The sequence below is a fragment of the Paramormyrops kingsleyae genome, chromosome 18, assembly GCF_048594095.1.
Source record: "Paramormyrops kingsleyae isolate MSU_618 chromosome 18, PKINGS_0.4, whole genome shotgun sequence".
Classification (NCBI taxonomy): Eukaryota; Metazoa; Chordata; class Actinopteri; order Osteoglossiformes; family Mormyridae; genus Paramormyrops; species Paramormyrops kingsleyae.
The window spans coordinates 11,520,292-11,541,502 of NC_132814.1; the positions used below are offsets into that span (position 1 = coordinate 11,520,292).

The following is a 21,211-nucleotide window of genomic DNA, read 5'->3' on the forward strand; positions in this document are numbered from 1 at the left end:
TGTTTCGATTTAAATTAATCTGAACGTTTGTGTAGTTGTTATTAACCTTAAATGAATTAAGGTTCAAATGAATTAATTCATATTATACTCAAGACACAATAATCCTCACGTGGCATTAAGCCATGATTTTAATACCAGCATTGGTGTTACAAAGGTAGCGATGATCAAGTCTGTGGACAAAATGTATGAAGCCGCGATATAATTTATGATTTGTTGGATTTGGTTTCCAGGGTCCTTTCTCTTCTCTTACCTTATCACTCGCAGGTGTGCAGTGAAGGGGGGGGGGGTGGTTAGGACTGGATTGGTCTGAGTTGGGGGGCCCAATATGATAGGCTGTCACAGGGTCCAAAATCTCTAGCAGCGCCCATGGCCATCGACAAAAGGTTTCCATAAACAAGTTGCAGTAAGTCGTAGGCATGGTTTTTTAAAATATATATTTTTATTTTTAAATTTACACCAGTGTAATGATACTACAATAAAATATCGTAGCTGTAAAATGGGTCAGAGTAATGAAGCACACAACAGAAAATATAACACTATGAAGTTTACATAAAGAATTGTTCTTCAGATATCGGGTGGATAGTTACTAAGCTTATTGGAACTTGACAAGGCATGTTTTTTCAGAAAATTAAAAATTACAAAATCAATACATTTCCTTTACTTAAATGTATTAAAAATGACCATGAGGACAAAATGATTCAATACTGGTACAATACACAGTTCACTGTAGCATTTGGCAAAGCAATTTATAAATACAAGTGTGGAAAAAAAAAAGAGCTCAAACCAGTTCTGTACAAATAAAACATCCAAACTCAAAACATAAATTACGTACAGAATCTAATTGTTTTAAGTTATCAGAGACAGATTTTTGCAGTAGCATGCAGATTGGATGTAGACAAAATGCATTACAGACCATGTGACCTGTAATAGATAAATGGTGTTAAACTCAGAAAAATGCATTCATTTAATCCTTGGATACTTTTTGCTTAAATTCATTTATTGCATGGTTTCCTGTGGCTTCTGTATCTTTTCTGAATCAGTGCTGCAGTGCAAAATTGAAATAAGGCTTTAAGGTTCTGGCAACATCCCAAAGCCGTCATATTCACCTTCTTCAATACCATAGACTCTGAGCTTCAAACTACCAAAGAAATAAATAAAAATTCACCACAGCGATTAGCACGTGTATAGTTATTTAAAAATGGAAATAAAAATTGTGGTATCTGACATGCATTAATATTTGGCTTTAAACAACCACAACAGGTCAGTCGGCTGATTTTTGCAAAAACACTTAAGCACATTAGGAAATGGAAAAGCAATTATAAGAGGAACTAAAGACATACAAAATTATACTAGTTTTCAATAACATAGCTGCCTGGAGCATCCAATATTTTACATTAACCTCAGCTGTTTTGAGCAATATGTCCATTCATCTTTATAATTTGGAACCTACGTCCCAAACGTGATGGAAGCTTCATTACTTAACTCACTCTGAATTACCTTGCTAAGGGGGCAAATTAACAACTGCAGCCAAATGCAGTAAGGATCAGGTCAAAAAAAAAAAAACACCCACACCCCCCTCCCTAACACACACACACACACACACCAGTGTTCCACAGACCTTCAGCAACATGCAGGAGGCCAGGCATCAGATGCCAGCCTACATTTTAAATGACCCTCACCAGATGCCACAGTTAGCAGGATGGACAACATGTCAGTGGAAGGGGCGTGGGGGGGGGGGGGTTTCAGGAGAGAGAGAGGGCAGTATGAGCGAGACAGACGGCTACTTCCAGGGAGTGTAGCAAATCCCCTCTTCAGTCAGGCAGCCAAGACACACTGTATTAAAAGAAGCTGGAGGGGGGGAAAACAGAGAGACAGGTGAAGATTACAAGGGTGGATCGAGCCAGAGGGGGGAGCTGAGGCTGAGCGGATCGAGCCGGAGGGGGGAGCTGAGGCTGAGCGGATCGGGCCGGAGGGGGGAGCTGAGGCTGAGCGGATCGGGCCGGAGGGGGGAGCTCTTCGGGGCTCCCAGGATTCTACACGGCTGCACTTAACCACACCCTTCCTCATCGCCAAAGACAAACATCCTGCCATAATCACTCTCAGAAAAGGGAGGGAGAAAATCTTTTTTCCTCTACATCACTTATATGGTGATAAATGAGTTTTAACAGCAGGGGGGATTCTAAGCATTTAAACGGTTTAACATTCCAGTGTGTTAAAAAGCACTGCAGTCAGAAGTGACCGTTCTGCAACAAGCCGAATATACACATGCACCACAAAAAGCGACATTGATTATGTTATAATACACAAAGATTTTATGTCAGCAAAATCAAACTAACACAAGAAATGAAATGTCAGTTCACCCAAACCGCAACCCAACATTGTAAATATGCAGAGTTTGGGGTTAAAAGACCAGACAGTCTGACAGCTTCCCAAGTCTGTGACGGTTATCAGTGTAGATAAATAGCATATATGGAGAGGGAGAGAGAGAGAGAGAGAGGGAGACACACACACACACACACACACACACACACACGCGCGCACGCGCACGCACAATAAACAATGTATCAAATCTGCTGATGCTGCAGATTTACTGCCCACTAAACAAAAGTTCTACAGCAAGGTGTGAGGGGAGGAAACTGTGCAGCAAAATGGCAGGAACTAACTAGGCTGGGGTCTGTCTGACTGATACACTGTCACGGTCTTTAGCATGATGGAATTCACTTAGTGACTAATAGGCTGGGGTCTGTGAGGTTTGTCTGTGATACACTGTCACGGTCTTTAGCATGATGCAATTCACTTAGTGACTAATAGGCTGGGGTCTGTGAGGTCTGTCTGTGATACACTGTCACGGTCTTTAGCATGATGCAATTCACTTAGTGACTAATAGGCTGGGGTCTGTGAGGTCTGTCTGTGATACACTGTCACGGTCTTTAGCATGATGGAATTCACTTAGTGACTAATAGGCTGGGGTCTGTGAGGTCTGTCTGACTGACTGATACACTGTCACGGTCTTTAGCATGGAATCAGTCCATTTTGCAAAGTGATGATCACTATAACCATAGGAATTTCCTGTGATTCTGATTGGTTAGAATTTCCAACCAATGAGAAATCAGACAAGTTTGTTTGTAAAAAGAATAGTTATACAGTGTGAAGAATTTTAGATAACAGTTGGAGGATAAAGATTACACAATATCTACGGTATTTATTTGCACTAAGCAGAAGTTTAAAAAAAAAAAATTAAGCATGGATCATAGCTCAGTCATCCACCAAATTGGGGGGGGGGCAAACAGGCACCATGTTCCCGTTTCACTGGCAGCAAAACCCAGAGGAGGCAGTGAAACAGTGATGCAAACAGCAGAAAAACAGAAGCTGTGTGTTTTCCCACAGATTCAGGAAGAAGGCGAGAGGAAAAAAAAAATTAAAAAATGATGAGGCCAAGTGAAGAGCGACAGGGACGCACAGACTTCTGATTACCGGGCAAGTAATGCAGTAACACAAGGAGTCTGGCAGCAGGGAAGGTCAGTTTATTGCTTTTTATTTGCTTTGAAGAAATAGATTTTGTCCAGATACAGAGTTGCTCCTTTCATTGTAGTTTGCTAAAATTGTGCTTCAGCATAAATTGGGGGGGAGGGGTGACAATAACACAACACATTTATTTTTTATATATATAAAAAAATTTTTATATATAGATAGCATGACCAACAGAAGACTATGAGGTATGACTGCAGGTAAATCCTGAGGAGTAACATTCACACACAGCACTGGCAGATTCAGAGCAAACACAAGCACATCTGCACATGCTTAGGTGTTAAACTCAGGGTTAGAAAAAGGTAAAAATGTACAAATAAACTTGTGAGAAAATTCTTAATATTCCCTAGACAATGAAAGGCTCCTTGTAAAACTATCTGGGGTGACAATGGGCGTGGCAGGCTTCCATGTCCCCGACTAAGCAGGCGACACCCCAGTGTGTTTACGCTGCCCACACCAAGCAAAGCGAGGTCCTTAACGACTGCCTGCCCAGAGGGGTTCTGTCTTCTGCTCTCGTCTCACTTTGACAGCACTCCCACAAACAATAAAAAAAAAAAACAAAATAAAAAAAAATAAAAAAAAACACCTGAATCAGCAGTAGCTGCACGTAAAAAAATTGCACCACACTGCAGCATGCAGGACTGAGACACAATGCAATAGAATAAGCACATAAAAATGTTCAAGGACCTTAAGAGTCTTATAAAAATGCATATATCAGCAGTTCCTTTCACATTTATGACTGGCTTCTTCCATCAGTATGGAATGTTTTTTTGTAAAAGGGAGGGGGAAGGGCAGTGTGGGCAGGGCAGAAACGGGACCAGGCGGGGCCAGGCAGGGCCAAGAATTGTGAGGGGCGGGGCCAATATGGGAGGGGGCGGGGCCAAGATGGGGTAAGGCAGGGCCGGGCAGGGAGTGGGGCGGGGCCGGCCAGAGATCACAGGGAAGCACGGCTAGGGAGGAATTGCTGAGAAATTCACAGCTGGCCGGGGAAGCACTTTCTACAGGGAGCCTCAACTGGAAAACGAGAGAGAAGGACCATTAGAGGAGGAGATTGGTGATACTTTTGGTTTGCATCAAGTTTAGGGGTGTTTGAAACAAAACTGGGTAATTAGTAATTTTAGTATAGCTGAACAGGAACAGTTTAGAACGAAGCAGTGGCCGTAAGTGTGACAAATCAGAAACTACTGTGAAACTGTAGTTTTTTTTTCCAGTGTCAGTACTTTGAAATTGTTTCCTTAAATGCTGAAAGTGTGAAGCTCGCAGGGAAGACCGGCATGGCAAGCTAGGAAACGGAAGCGAAAGATGAACCAGAGCTGAGGAATCCGCCACGGCCGCGTTCAGTGAAGGAGCCGCTCAGAGCAGACGGCTCTCGTTTGATTGATTGTAATCAGCAGTATTTATGGACTGTGAGTAACACCCTCTGTCTGGCTACAGATTATTCTCTCCCTCAGACGACACATTCTGTGACAGAACTGGGGGCACCTTCCACCTCTCTCCTTATGTCTGCCCCCACCCGAGTCACTAGATGAGCAGAGGCCCCCACTGGTACAGCTACGTAATCTAAGCTCAGCGTGACAGACGGATCCGTGTCCCTGCTGAAGGCTCCATAAGAAGGGAGAGCCAGTACAAAGGGCCGCTGTAAGCTTCAATCTGCCAGGGCCGCCAGAGCAGGCAGCTCACAGGCTGACGGCCGGTCGGGACCGAGGCTCTTTCTGCTTGGCGCTGGCTGGAAGCTACGAGAACCGGATACCCAGCAGCCGGAACCGGAGCTGCTTCCAGGAAGCAACCATCTGCGATTCGTTTTCCAATATTAAAACAAAACGAGGCACTGTGACGAGGTCTCTGTACGCACGGCCTGCACTACTTTCTAAAAATAAGTTCTCATTTCCCAAGTTACTTTATAAAAAGATTCCAAATTTAATGTAATGCAATTATGCAATTATTTTATGCGACTCTTGACGTTTTGCAAGTGTAAAGAAGTTACTCCACTTCTATTTATTTGGTACTTTAGCCAACAGTTTGTATATTTTACTATAGCTACTGAGGTGAAGCTCAAGTTTACCTACTTATTGACCTTGCTTTCATGCAGAGATGGGCTAGCTATATTCAGTTGTAGACTATTCAGCATTTCCCTTTTAACCCATTTAAACGAGCAGACTAAACGCGCCCTCTGCAGAGAGCGGACCTGAGCAGCGCCGGTTAGGTTGGCTGCTTTGAGGTCAGTAGGAACGACCGTATCATGACCAAAGGGGGCATGCGGCATGCACAAGGGAGACGTGGCAGGGTGAAACGCAAAACGACACATGCCAAACCTGTGACACACTGCTAATGGCACAGATGCATGTTTCTGCATTGCCACTGCACAGGAAACACCATGCTTCTGATTGGTTGCTGGGAAAACAGTGATCTGGAGCCCATTGGCTGGATCTGACTGAGGATCACATGGGAAACCCAGACTGAATGTTGTGTGCCAATTTATAGTGGATTTAAAGCCAAAGCTTACTGTCGTACCCAGCGACCTGTAGGCCTTTAGTAGATCGAACCAGATAAAATGGAAATGGAGACCAGAGAGAGCGGCGTTCTTCTCAACACAAAGCTTTAGAACAGCAGAAAGGAGAAGAGATTTTAGGGGAAATAAACTCCATGTTAGAGAAATTATCAAATGAAATTAAAAAACAACCACAGGCAGGTTAGAGGGAAAGATGTCAAAATAAAAAAAAAAACAAAAAAAAAAAACACACATATTGACTCTCCTAGACCCAAAAATGAAAGATTGTGACATTGTAGATCTCTGTGGACACCCAATATATTGCATTTGTGAACAGACTGGCTGCATTTAAGACTAAATTGTCCAATTACCTTTGGCTTTAAGTTTGAAGTTGAACAGAAAAAAAAAACAAGAAAAAAAAAAGATTAAAAAAAAAAAATCCAAACATACATCATGTTATGGAAAAATAAACTAATACACATTCACTACTGAAAATATCTACTTCAAGTCATGTATGATTGCGAAATTATACAAAAATTACATAAAATCATAAGAATTACACATGAACATTCTGTAGGCTATTAAACCCCTAAATCTTCTTGCTCTGGACAAATATGGCTCCCATGCTCAAATATGGCTTAACATTGTTGAACAAACCAAACAAAGAGTGTATAACCATAAGGAAACAATGATTTACTGGCAACTGCAAGCATGCTATGCTGCTGTAGTACGAGTTCACATGTTCAAAAGGGTTCACATTTACCTCAGACTAGTCAGAATCCATACGACCATCAGCTGCCCATTTTACACCAGTTACGCTAAAATGCATGGGTAGGTATGTACAGAACATGGACCCTTTCGCTGCTTCTAAATTGCACATTATGGAAATAGTAAACTCCCTTTCTCCGTACAGTCAGTGGTAATCCTTCTGTAAGGCCACAGGGGACAGGAGAGGGGGCTGCGCCAGTATACCTGAGATGCCTAAGAGCTGGATGGGGTGACATCGGCAGCGATACTCACTTTTTCCTCTCCTTGTCCCGCTTGAGCGTGGTGGAGCCCCCTGCCTGTTGGGCCTGGGACTGCAGCAGCTCAGTGGCCGTCTTCCTCTGCTTGAAGGCGTTCAGCTCCTCCTCCAAGGATTTCTTCTTATCCTCCAGCTTCTTCTTCTCATCCTGGTGGAGCTTCTTCAGCCGGTCAAACTTCTCGTGCAGCTACAAAATCGGATCAGCAGGGGAATGAGCGCGATTATGGAAAGAAGCGTCTTGCTGATTACCCGGATCAAGAGAGACACGACTGAAGATTCCTTGCACTACGCTTGCATGCGGACCCACGGACCTCCTTTTCCGCCTCCTTGAGCTCGGCCTCCTTCTCCTTCACCCTCTGCACGAACATCTGCCTCATCTCCTCCTCCTTCTTCTGCAGCTCACCCATGAACTCGTTCCTTTTGGCCTCGTACGTCTCCTGCAGGCTGTGTGATAAGGCGAAGTGGAAAGAAAAAAAAGTTACTTCATATATCAGGGGTTCGCAAAGTCCCAACTGCAGACCAGATGTGGACCAAACACCAAGCTGATCCGGGCCCAGCCTGTAAAACACCTTAGGAATCAATATGATTCATGTAAAAAGGGTTAACATGGTTTGAAGCACAAAAATACAAGGTAGAACCAGCAAACTTTGCGCACACATCAGGATTAACGGGGGACTCACGACAAGTTACGGTTATTGTTATATATTGATGTCTATATTGAAGGTTGTTGTTAATTCTTTACAGTTCACGAAATGCTGTTTTCTTACTGGAAATTGTTCCGGACCTCTGAACAAAAATCTGATGCGGCCCATTGACCTAGAAGTCTGAGAACCCCTGGCATACATGATAAAAACAGAAGTGTATACAGGGGCAGAGCCACTGGCCCAGCTGAAAGATGATTGGCTCCCACTCAGAGTGCCTGCTCTCCTGTCACTCACAGACTCAAGGAATATCATTGGCTAATAAGGCTGGTCCCCCTGTATGAATTATGTGCCCTCTTATGCCCCATTATGAACATCATATGAACGGTAAACACAGAATAGCGGGAGGATCACCTGAAGGGCTTGCTGTCGGGGTCCGTGTCCTTGAAGCCCATCTCCTCCAGCTTGCAGCGGCGGTACAGCTCGTAGTGGCGGGTGTGCGTCTGCTCGCGCAGGTCCTCCATGTTCACGCGGATCAGCATCTCACGCAGCTTCACGAAGTCACAGTGGCTCTCGTTCTCCACTGCGAAGGAAACCACAGGCCATATGAAAATCACAATGCCGTTTTAACGTGACAAATTCAGACTAAAATATACAGATAGCACCATTTTTGGCTAATTGCCAGTGCAATTATAGGCCGAATTGTTTTTGTTTATATTCAATTTTCATTTGAATTCCAGTTTAGTTTTAATTAGTTTCTGTGTGGTTTTATTAATTTTTAAAGGTGTTTCTATGTTACTAAAACAAACTCAAGCTAAAATGTAATTTTTATTTCTAGGAATCGACTGAAAGGTGTAAAGCTATTTTATATCTGATCTTCAGAGTCTCCTGCATGAAGACACAGTGAACACTATGTACAGACCTCCTCAAAATGGCCAAGACATGTTCCAGGTATCATTAATGGTAATTAAACATAAGCAAGTCATTATTTTAACTAAATAGTATGAAAAATGGTAATGGAAAGTATTTGACATTTGTTTTCATTTAATTTCAATTAATTTCAAAAGCAATATTTATAGTTCATAGTGTTTATTTAATAGGTTTTTCCAAGTTTTTCACATCTTAATTTATTTCAGTTTATGAAAGTGTAGTTTTTGTCAACGGTACTAGCCCCCCCCCCCTCGATGTTCCGCATTGCTAATGGCCAGCTGCTGTCCCCCCGCACACCCCCACAAAGCTGCACTGTCATGCGAGAGCACACTGGGTGATGCGGTGACAATGTCAGAGGCAGCCTGGGGCACCGCCATTGCGTTAGGGCTCAGTGCTGTTGCCGGGGCGACCCCCCCCCCACCGCGAGCCGCAGCCGTGGCGACGCACAGGAACATACGATAAATGCATTCTACGCGTTCGTGTGGCTCCACGTGTCAAGCGTCTTCCATTCACAGACTCCCTCATTGAGGTTTGAGACCAGATTATCAATATTACGGGCTCATTTAACACCCATTTTGGGATACATCATTTTAAAATGACGACATCATTGTCTACTGACTGTTTAATTCATTGCTTGACTTATATTGCACCAGTCCTCCAAAAATAGTTGTGTGAGTGACGCTCATGTTTAGTTCTAGCATATCTGTACATACATATCCGGGTAGGTTTAAATGCCCAGTCTGGGGGAGATAGAGCTTATTTCAAATAAAAAAAACTGGCATCCCATCCAGGGTGCCCCCCCCCCATACCCTGTTTCCCAAGACAGGCTCCAGGCACCATAATCCTGGACTGTATATGCGCTCAATTTTTCATTTAACGCTTACGCTTTGTGCGAAAACAGCTACATGCTGTGACAATTCACAGACTCCTGTGATCCAAAAGTGGTATGCATGAAAATTACCGTAAACATCATTATTATTGCCACCTAAAATCACATTCAGGTAGAACTTTTACAAAAGTCCTTCAAATTCTCCCCATTGTAGGGCGGATACAAGAAGATTAAAAAGGCAAATATCAAACGGTTATGAATCTCCCAAAATGCTCATAAGCGATTTCCACTATCAGAGTCTGAATGAAGCAAACCACGCAGCACGAAGCCACGTCTTTATGGCGAAGCTGAAGTTCTCGCCTCCTAAGATCATTATGGGTGCCCTTGCTATGCTTCCAGCCTCCACGCCTGCATGCGTTCACGCACTAGCCACCCCAAAGTGCAGGAAGAATCAAAGAATAAAGTGGACCAGGGTCACATGAGCAGATGAGCAGGGCTTCCTGCGTGGGACGTGTCGCCGCTCACCCTGCACGGTCCCCCAGGGGTACTGGCGTGCTTTCACCATCTTGTTCCCGATCTTCACTTCCTCGGTGCTTCCGACCACGGCGAACGGCAAGTGTCCCTGTGAAGGCAGCGCAGTGGTAAACCTGCTGCAGTGAACTGGAGTTCGTACGGCAGTGTCACGCCGCAGTGTCGCCGCCAAGCCCAGACACCCATCCACGGTGGCTGTGGCTGTCCGCTTTATCACCCAGGGTCTTTTGGTTACATTAAAAGCTATATTTAAACATCTCAGAATTCACAAGCCGAGGCACCTTAGCAGAAGAGCAGCACGCATTGGCTTTGTGCAGAATTCAGAAGTGCCAACAAATGCAGACCCCCAAACATACCAGAGACAAACCATATTCTCAGTGGCTTTCTGTTACACTTCACATCCTGTGGCCAATAAGGTCCTTAGCCTATCTGGGACTACAGCAGCACTGAGCAGACGGAGCACAAACTAGAGAAGATTCTTTTATCGCCATACAACAAGTGGACAATGCATTTCCAGTGTAGGAGAAGGTACTGCAAAGACATGATGTGTGAGACCCAAGACAACAGCACAGGAAAGACATTCACCACATGAAGCCACGTCTGCTTAAGAGACTGGATGCAGAAAATAGAGCAGTTATTTGAGCAACCGCAACAAAATGAAATCATGCAGTACAGAACAGGATACTGCAAAAAGAAGCGTTCTAGAGATTCCGCGGTCCTGAAGGAGAACAAGGAACCGTGCAGTGGTAAGAGAAAATGGGCTCTGTCACTGCTGTGAAGCTGCAAGCCTGCATTTTAATAATTAACGTGTTGGCCAGACAGGACACTTTGGAGAGACGACTACATTTACTGCATTAATGACCTGGTGCCAGCAGTGCGAAGCTAATTAGATTAATTAGCTAGACCCTCAACACATTTGCGTTACTTCAGACAGGCCGTTTTGTGCTTGTATTTTAGTACAAATGTGCCTTCAGCAGTGACCCACTCCCCTCCCCTGCTGCCGCCAAAGTGACGCTTCCTGCTTTAAAACTCACTTGGACCAAGCTTTTGACTTTACTTCCTTTGTGGGTCCATTTCCTGATTCTGACGGAATGTTAGACACAGATGGTTTCAAGGAAGAAAAAATAGGTTACCTCTGAATCTAAGGGCGCAGATTTTCACAATAACTGGAGCTCTAAAGGAACTTAACGGATTAGCCAAAGAAACTTTGATCTCAGCAGCCTGGCCAAGTCGCCCTTCTATGTTTAACGTTTTTACATTCTTCCGCTTCCCGAGGATCACCGCCAAAACCTTCAATTATTGCTGCTTTCCAAAAAGTGGTTTTTAAGAGAAATAAAGCGATAATTCCCCATAGAGTCCGGTTACATAACTAGCCGTGCCCGACACTGTGAATCCCAGCAAACCCAATGTGAGGCACGCAGCGTAAGGCGCGGCCAAACTGCCCTTAATACCTTACATTCATGGTGGAGTTGATTTCAGCCACAGTCTCGTCGTCAGTGGGGAACTGATAGATCTGAACTCCGTTGCTGACCAGCTCACTTGTGATCTTGATCTTAAATTTGGCGAGTTCGCTTTTAGAGATGGCATCCGACTTGGCGATGATGGGAATGATGTTCACCTATGGCAGCACAGGAAACGGGATTTAAATCAAAAGTAGATCCGAACAGCTGTAAAATCTGATTTATACACCACACACACAGAGCTCCGTTATACAGAATGTTTAAATATATTAATGAATTCCAGCTCATGAAGATCATCATTAATGAAAATTAGACATTGTCCAGATTACTGCAGTTAGCTTGTGAAATAAAGATGAGGGTGAGAGAAACTAAACATGCCACATATCCAACTGCGTGTTGCTTGGCCACAGACAACCTACAAGCCCACGGGAAACACACAGGATGGGTAACCATGGTAACAAACATGAATCACTCAGTCCTGATGGGAGTACAAGCGAACGTCGTCCAAAAAGACTTCCGCTGTTTCTGCCATTCTCTTCCTTCCAGAACAGACAGCAAGCAGCTAAAAGCCTGAGTGACAGAAGCCACTAAAGGGGACAGAATTTCACAGGATGCAGAGCTGAGAACCACCTTCCCAAGTGCTAAAGAGAACCAGGAGCATGGTCTCCACCGACTGAAAGAGGAGGAAATGATTATATATACGCTAGCGAATTGGAAATTGTAGAACAAATTCACAGTATAAATTTAATAATATAAATATTTGTATGTAATTGTTCTTTTTCAGACCTGACATGATTGTAAAGAAAACGTACAAAATTCGCTCTTTGAATTTGAAACAATATAAAAAATTTCTACTTTATTCGTTTTTGTCTCCGTTCCCCCCCCATCTCCAAGAGATTCTCCAGATGAGTCTATGCCCTACGTGGCGTGCAAGCTGGATAAATCTGCGCGCCTAAGGGTGTCACATGCTACAAATAGCGAACATTACTGCTGCTTAAACATGGCACATACGAAGCTGCAACACGCCAAGCCACTGTCAGCTTCGGACTGAAGATTTAGGGTCACCGATAGGGACTGCACACCTGGGATTTTACCTCTAGGGGCAAGGACCGCACTGCCAGGGGGTGTTCCATGAAGCAGGATTTTTTTTCCTTAGCCAGATAACTTAAGCCAGAAGTAAGGACTGTCCAATAGGAATGCCGCTTACCTCTCCTCCTATTGGACAGTTTCCATGTTTGGCTTTGGTTATCCAGCTAACTGGGAAATTCTGCTTTGTGGAAACCCCCCCCCTCCAGATGTGCTTACAATGCATTAGAATTTCGCAAATACCAGCATGCAACCGTCATCGAAACATCTGACTTCCACGTGTAAAGAGACCCCCCCCCCTCCACGCCCCCAAACTGCCCTAAAGACCCTTGCAGTTATCAGTTAAAGTAAACAAAGAGTAAAGTCAGCAGGAACACCAATGACAGTGCGGCCTGCTTTGGACACAGCGGACCGTGAGGACACCGTCCTTGGAGGAGCCCGGGGTGCTTATTGATCTGTTGTAACAAGTTGATCTCCCCTTGCAGATTGTTCTACAGTACAGCTAAAACAATACCGCCACTATCACAAACAGCCAGGAATAGGTTCAGAAATGCAAATGAAAACCAAATGAATTTCAACACACAAACCAGTAACAGCTTCTCTGCTATATCCAGGGAAAACAGCACTGCTACAGTTCATGGTAAAACTGAAGCTTGCATTTAAACCTTAATTATTCATAGTTCTACTACGAAGTTTACAGCTCAACCAATGTTTCATAGTTGAACTGTGATCTCTTGTTTGACACTGAAGTTCACGTCACCTCTTCTGGTGTTTAATAATTCTGACAGTGAAGTTAACAGTTCGACTGTAGATTTCACAGTAGATAAGTGTGCCAATTCACTGTAAAAATTCACGGTTGAACTGTGAAAAAGCATAGCAAAGCTGTCAAACAGGTTTTCGGTTTTGCTATGAAATTTCAGAGGGCAGCGTTTCCTGGGACACCAGTCACCTGCACCAAGGTATTAGCTGCGACTTCCCCATCACCACGTTACCTCCCGTCTTTGCTCAGCACTGCTGCCTAAACCTCACCTTGCTGTCCAGCTTCTTCATGGTGACCAGGTCCAGGGACTTGAGCGAGTGGCCAGTGGGGGCGATGAAGTACAGGCAGGCATGGATGCGCGAATCGTGGTAGCTATGCAGCGTGCGACGGATCTTCAGCTCCTCCTGCAGGTACGCCTCAAACTGAGTATCGATGAACTCCACGATGGATTTGTAACTGCCAGAGAAAGATGGGAAATGGGGAAGGAGGTGCTTAAATCACAGGCTGGACCACAATGCAATGCTCACAAATGGAGGGAAAATCCACAAGTTAGCAAAATGCTTCCTGGAAGCTAATTTAACCCTCATGTTCAAAGAAATCAGCTGGTTTTTCATCTTCCAGGCTGTATCTGATGAGTTAATTAAATGCTCAGCGGCGATTTGAATAATTACAGACCTGAGAGCTAGTTAGAATTAAATTTGAAAGTCAACTACCACAAAATGTGGAGATTTTCTTTAACAGAGTTGCCCCACAGTCAGTGCAAAGTGCAGCCAAGGAGAGACAAATAGCTTCAAAGTAGGGAGTCAAAGACCACACAAGTAGGTGTTTCTGCAACAGCACAAAAGCCATTTCCCCCCAACTCTGAAAGGTGGCACTTCAATGACATGCCACCCGGCTCCAAAACCCATCCATCCAGGTTTCAGCCACTTATCGTGAGGAGGGTCTGAGATCAGAACACGTGGAATAGGGTACATGCCGGACAGGATGCCAAACTGTTTCAGGGCACAGACACAAGCTCCCGATCACGCCCCACGGGAAGCTGACAGACCGATTAGTAAGAACAAAAGAACTATACAAACGAGAGGAGGCCATTCGGCCCATCGAGCTCGCCTGGGGAGAACTTAACTAATAGCTCAGAGTTGTTCAAATCTATAAGAACATAGTCTACGTGTCTTTGTATCTCAGTCGGAATCCTGCATGAAATGAACAGAGAAGAATCATCACACAGCGAAGCAGGATTCAAAGTACAAAATCTTGCAGGTGTGAAGGCAGTAGTGATACGGATTGAGGCCTAATGGCAAAAGTAAAAAGCAAATAAAGTCTGTTAAAACACATGCAGTAGAGCAATCTGAGCAACATCCAAGACCAAGGGATTGTTTAGCCCCAGGAAGCTACAGAAGAGAGTTCCATCTTATTTTACCACTCAGTATGTATGGGGCAGCATGTGGCTAAGTGGGCCCAGTCTCCACACAAGAGAGACAGCATCTCGCTTTGGTCCTGCATGAGAAAACCCTGAGAGACCGACTGTGGCCAAGGATTACCACAACCACGGCAGCTCACTTTTAAACCTTCTGCAAACCTGTAACATACGTCAGCTGTCCACAAAACAGCTGCAGAGCCAAACCACGTCGTTAATCTTTGCCAATTGTCAAAAACAGGAAACGGGCAGAATTAAAATCAGGAAGGCAAGTGAAGTCAGAATGGGTGATGATGCATTTAGACTGAGCCAATACGTAGCTTGTGAGTGTGCGCGCACACGCGTGTGCACCTCACTAAACCTGAAGACTCATGTTATGCTACTGTTCACTACGTACTTCAGATTTCAAAACTATGGTATTTTATCGCCAAAACACCAAGTTAAAAGCCACATTCATTCATCACACATGAATTCATTGGCACACTGAACCAGCTAGACCACATAGAACACATTCCCCTAAAATTAACCAGCTGTTTTAAAAACCAAAATCAGTCAACAAATAATGTTTCACTGGCATAATAGCTGTTTGTAGGGACCATAAGTGCGAACCTCTGCTCCCAGTTTAGCTGCTTCATCAGGTCAATAAGACCATAAATGCACCTTTAAATAGGGACCATCATTCCAGATAAGCATCAGCAGCTGTGGCCTAAACTGACAAGGAGAGCCGATCTGAATACCTGATCTCCGACTGGTGGGAGGAGCTGAGCTTTGTTAAACATGATTGTATAGTACTTATGACAAACTTCGATCATTAAGTGAGACAACCATGATGGCAAGAGTCTGCAGAAAAGAATCTGTAAGGTAACAGACAGCTACAGAGCCTGGATTAGTTATATTACACTCATGTAGTCCATCCCGCGGCCTGCTTGTAAACTATCGGATAGCTAGAGCCTGGATTAGTTATATTACACTCATGTAGTCCATCCCGCGGCCTGCTTGTAAACTATCGGATAGCTAGAGCCTGGATTAGTTATATTACACTCATGTAGTCCATCCCGCGGCCTGCTTGTAAACTATCGGATAGCTAGAGCCTGGATTAGTTATATTACACTCATGTAGTCCATCCCGCGCCCTGCCTGTAATCCAAGCTCACCTGTCCTCCTTGTTGATCTGGTCCCCAAAGCCCACGGTGTTGACCATGGTCAGCTTGAGTCGCACGTTGCTCTCCTGCAGCTCGTAGGTGTTGGACTTCAGCTGCACACCCGGCTGGTTGTGTGTGGTCGGCTCTCCCTCAAACTTGGTGTTAAACAGAGTGTCCATCAAGGTGGACTTTCCCAGGCCCGTCTCACCTGGGGTGGGGAGATGACAACACAATCCATAACATTACATGGGCTCCTCAGTGATTTTATATTTCAAATAAATACCACTGAGAACCAGCTGATCACTTGGGTTGCCATTTATGAGTTACTCTCATTAGTACAGTGGGGGTGTCCTGGCATTCCACTAAGGGGAGGGTCACATATTGTTGTGTGCATTGACGAGTCCATTCTATTCCATACATGTACCCAGGCTGTTTCTGGCCCAAGAATTAACATTAAATCCACATCAGCAAGATTTCATTAACATACAATAAAACCTTCAAGCTAAAATTTGCTTTATGAGAACCTGAGTAAATCTAAAGGACCAAGCATTGCTCAGCTGAAGAAAAGCAAGTATTCTGACAGAGAGACTGAGGCTCGGGATGATGAGACAGGCTGATGGCAGCCCTGAGAGTGATGTCAAGCGCCACGAGGAGCACAGCTTATTTCCATGGTTACCAGAACCCCGTTCGACATCTACATGCCGCATTTAACAGTAAACATGTTAAAGTAACAAGTGAGCATCATGCGGTTCTGGGAGGACTGCGGTCACCCTTCCCTTTCCAAGCCCGATAACTTCAAATTTATACCGCAAAAGCTCTGCGGGGGCAGTCAGATGAGTCCAACAGCCCCCCCCCCCCCCCCGAACTGGGCAGGAACCGAAAGCAGGACTTGGCAGAGTCCCAGTTCTTCTCTGAAACGGTGTCCTGGAACTGGAACAGATCTGGTTCCCGCAAAAACAGGACAGTGAGGGCGGTCAGACCCCATGGAGGAAATGCGCCACGCGGGCTGCCATGCTGTATTCGCCTTAGATAATGTTCGTGTGGCAGTGGGCGGGGCCTGAATCCTACAAGCTGTCTGCCCCCCCAGGTCGGGCACGCCACCCGCGTTGGACGCACTCCTCCACCACTCACGTTGGGCACGGTCTTCTGCAGGAATTCCTCCCACAGTCCAAAGGCATGCCAGTGGTCAAACTGGTATCTCTAAATGGTCCACAGTGTATTATAGTGTGTGCGCATGTATGCACGCTGCGATGAGTCCTTTTATAACAAAACTGGCAGCCTGAAAAATCACACCAAAGGAGACGTTTCGATATCCCATGTCTGGTTCCCATTGGTTTTTTTCCCCCAAGAACTTTACAGTTAACTGACAGCTTCACAGAAGACTGGATCAGAGATAAGAGTCTATTTCTATGTAATATTAAAATCAAGATGATAATAAGTTACAACCACAAGACCAATCACATTATTTCATAAACCTCTCTCTCACGCTCCTCATGCACACGCACACATTTGTGGGGACCATTCATTCATTTCTATGGCCAAAACCCTAATCCCAGCAACGATGACCTTAACCACAAGTAACCAGACAAAATACAAGACTTTTGGCATCTTTAGTTTTTTGATAGCAGTGACAGATTCTTATAAAATTGAAGTCAATATAATATAAATCCTTTATTTGCCATGTGCACAAGAATAAGTATAGGTAAACTGGAATTCACCTCCCCACGGCTTAGGGGTCACAGTGCAGGGTCAGCCAACATGCAGCTCCTGGAGCTGGGGGCCAAGGGCCTCGCTCAAGGGCCCCAAGGGCCTCACTCGCTGTCCCCTGGACATGTGGCTGTTCTGCTGAGGCTTTAACTCACGACCTTCTGATCATGGGTGCAGAGACTTAGCCCACTGAGCCACTCACTGCCCCCTGTATTATACAGTGGGGACCTAAAAATGTCTCCACAAGGAAATAACAGGTTTTACCACATTGTGGGAACATTTGCTCTCCCCAACATGGTAAACACACACACTTGCTTTAGCTTTTTGTATTCGATAAACATTCTGAGCTGGCAAAAATCTATTAAGAGGAGTATAAACTTGCAAGTTTCTCTTTTTATGCTCCGAGATGAACAGAGACAAACTGGCCATCAATCACGTTTCCCTTTGACCTGAGGCAGGTCAGTCCCTGCAATCCAGGGCACCAACCTGATCAGTCTCATTCCTTTTTCAGGAACGTTGAGCCTCTGGTTCCGAGCTTTCCAGTGCGGCACTGGCGTTACCAGCTTTTAAATTGCAGCCCCCCCCTAGTAGCCAGCCTTTTGTAGAGGTTTGCTGTCCCCAAAGCAGCCCCTCCCCTCTTCCCTCCGGGCTCGAGCAGCACCAGCACAGCAGCCCTTCAGTGGAAGAGCCCACAGGCTCAGCCGCCAATAGCAGCCGCTCTAGGTGCTGAACCTTCGCCTCAAGGGGACGAACTCGTGGGCTTCATCATCCTGCTGGTTCTCCCTTAAAACAAAGCTACGGGGAGATTTGTTTACCCTTAAATCGATGCATGATTAAGTGAAGAACTCCAGAATGTCCTTATGAAAATACATATTATTACCTGTAAATAATCATGGTTTTGGCAAAACAACAAAAATAAACCTGTTCATCTGCTTAGGTTTAAAAACCACCAGTGTTACCACCAATAACATTTAGATACCTGTATGTAACCCTTATATACAGTTAAAGAAACATCAGTTCTACATTTGATCAACAGTTATGTGATTCTGTACTATTTATGTGATTTCCATTGTATGCCATGGTCTGTGCTATAGATCTATAGATGTGTAATATGAACCTGGATTATTTTTACACATCATATTTAACACAAATTACTAGACTAAGACTAACAGACTAAGACTATTATTACAGTAACTGATTTTTTAGGACCTACAGTAGCTGTCCGTTCGGGTGGAAGTGAAATTAGGGCAGAATTAAAACAGTAAATGAGTGGGAAAGGGAGTGAGATGGGAGAGTGCACTTCACAGAAGCCGCACGAGTCACTCACCAACGCAGAGGATGTTGAAGCAGAATCCCTGGCTGACTGACTTGTTGACCAGCTGGTCTGGCATGCTATCGAAGCCCACATGGCCAGAGAGCGGGACGGATCGCACACCTTCACCCTGTTAAAACGAGAAGCCCTGGGGGTCACTGTCTGCTGTGAACCGCATGTTTCAGTCGGGTAGGAACCTTCAATAAACAGAGCACTTTGCTCATTGCCAGAGGGGAGGGACTGATGGTCCTGCATTTTCGGATCCTAGAGATGTGGCCCACTTAGTCTCACTGACAATCAGAGCATCACGCTGCCAATAGCTCCCTGGACAAAATCGCGAAGCTTGCAGTCAGCTGTTCGTACGGATCAGCAGCGAGATTTGCTAAACACATCGACAACATATTTCTAAAGTGTTCTTCAGCTCTGGATGACTTGACATACAGCCTGCTGAGAGATCAACATCATGCATCAAATTTATTAATTTATCATTTTTCTACACAGATAATGACACTTATAAATTAAAAAATATAAAACACACTGTAAGCAAACTTCTGACCACACTGCAGAACCATGTGCTCCACACTGTTGACAGTAGACCAGCTGCACTGATACTCCATTGTTGACATTGCTGCCCAACTGCGCACACACAGAAATCGGCAAGCACCTTGAAGACCTGTTCCAAAGCTTACGTGTTCCTGACAGCTTGAGACCGAGGGAATGAAAATAAGGTGCTACGCCATAAAGAGCACCTTCATCGAATCCACTCCGCCGACATGAATGCCTCTCGGAAAGCCAGCCATCACAATAAGACACGCCTCCCCAACCTAAACTGCGCCAGTTATGCTTGCAGGTGGCATCTGTATCCCACACAGCACACATGCAAATATAGGGGAAACGTGACACCCTAAGTGGGAAAAATTCAAATATTTCAAAATCATTCATTTGCAGTGCACTTGAAAAGAATCCTAAATCCCACAACGAGGTTAGACAAACACGCTGACCACCCAATTACTATGGGCCTTGTTGAAATTTAGTTCTATTAAAACAAGTACAAGAGTACGCCTTTTCTGAAAGACTTCAATTTTAACTAAGTGTCAATAATCTATTCTAAAATAAAGCTGATAAGAGGTCAGAGGCGTAGGAGAGAAGCCGTCTGTAATATACCAGGGAATATGTTGCTTACTGGAATCTTTCAGCTGCCAGTTTGTGTGGGACCGTATGAGCAAACGCAACGCTGGGATCACACGGTCATCTCCCCCACAGAATCACGGGGATGGCAAATGTTTCATTCCCCTTTCCTCCAGTTGCATTTTCAGGAGCATCGCAAAAGTGCAAGTCTAATTTATAGGAAACGACCTTAGCAGATATTTTACTGTAAATACTACGCCTCCATCAGAGATTCATACGCATGCTGCTTATGGCGTTTCGCATGATCGGTCCCTGCATCCAGCTCACGGGCAGCTTCAGCGGCTTCAAAGTGCCTGTGCAGCGCAGCCGCTTTTTTCCCCTTTTTTTGGGTGGAGGGGAAATATGCAGGATCCTATTTTTTCAATGAAGTTCATCAGTCGGTGGTTAGACAGACAACGCCCAGCAGGATAACGGAGCCGAGATGGGAAACAATGTAACCGCCTGAAGCGGAATCGCAGCTGGGGAAAGAAGCGCAGCCGCGGATCCGAGGAACCGAAACGCTTCAGCTCTGCGATTAACGCGAAATGCATTATTATTGTCCGATTAGTGCATGCGAAGACACAGGCCTTTCAGAAAAGCCACTGTATCGAAATCATAACATACTCCGTGAAGCTATTGTTATACTGACTTATCCTCACTAATCGGACATAAAATATACAGCAAGCATAGCTGGAGATCAGAGCATATGATTAAAATATCGCCAGATTCTGGAAATTTTCACATGGATCTGCCGTTTGGAAAAATGTACCCATTGATTATCTAACAAGATCGTAAAATAATTTTACAATGAAAGAGCCATTGAAGCATAAAGCCGTGGGAAAAATAACGTATTTGACGGGTACATACACGGAAAAGCTGCACGTTGTCATAGGTCTTGTGTTAATGCAGACTATGTCAATTTCTTAGAAAAGGCTGACATTAAGAGAGCATCCTGTGAGGGACTCACCGCTTGCCGAGCTATTTCAGTGGCCGCCATGGTCAGCTTCGCGATAGCAGCCTAAACAGGAAGCCAAGGGCAGCCGACAGAAGGGTGATATTCCTGCAGGGAGGAGCGTACCATTCCCAGGAGAGAAAAATCCACCAGTGACGAATATAATTCCACCGTTTTCATTTAATCACTTTAATCTCGCCTGTCATATCTTGTTCTTTTAGCACATTCATTAGGATAA

The 21,211-nt window shown here is 44.7% G+C and overlaps 1 protein-coding gene and 1 long non-coding RNA gene across 3 annotated transcripts; one reads left to right on the forward strand and one right to left on the reverse strand.

Annotated features, from left to right (window-relative positions):
* Positions 1 to 415: 415 nt before the first annotated feature.
* LOC111838010 (septin-6) lies at positions 416 to 21,139 on the reverse strand. Of its 2 annotated transcripts, none has more exons than XM_072701850.1 (10): positions 20,989 to 21,139; positions 18,870 to 18,984; positions 15,848 to 16,043; positions 13,547 to 13,733; positions 11,428 to 11,589; positions 9,966 to 10,062; positions 8,096 to 8,264; positions 7,352 to 7,484; positions 7,037 to 7,227; positions 416 to 1,848 (listed from the first exon to the last, which is right to left on the reverse strand). In XM_072701850.1, the coding sequence occupies exons 1-10, from the start codon at positions 21,016 to 21,018 to the stop codon at positions 1,839 to 1,841; spliced, it is 1,290 nt and encodes a 429-aa protein (XP_072557951.1). In that variant the 5' UTR covers positions 21,019 to 21,139; the 3' UTR covers positions 416 to 1,838. The 2 variants fall into 2 exon arrangements, with proteins under 2 accessions (XP_072557951.1, XP_023656320.1); XM_023800552.2 differs by lacking the exon at positions 416 to 1,848 and adding an exon at positions 3,510 to 4,542.
* Positions 3,433 to 12,293, forward strand: LOC111838011 (uncharacterized). The gene is made up of 3 exons (XR_002836785.2): positions 3,433 to 3,518; positions 8,520 to 8,644; positions 11,978 to 12,293. It is a non-coding gene; the product is annotated as an uncharacterized lncRNA (long non-coding RNA).
* Positions 21,140 to 21,211: the final 72 nt, after the last annotated feature.

Coding starts and splice junctions, on each gene's coding strand:
- LOC111838010 (XM_072701850.1), bottom strand. CDS start 21,018: ATGGCGGCCACTGAAATAGCTCGGCAAGCG. Junction 16,044..18,869: donor CTTCAACATCCTCTGCGTTG/GTGAGTGACTCG, acceptor TCCCCACCCCAG/GTGAGACGGGCCTGGGAAAG. Junction 13,734..15,847: donor CAGATCAACAAGGAGGACAG/GTGAGCTTGGAT, acceptor TTTCTCTGGCAG/TTACAAATCCATCGTGGAGT.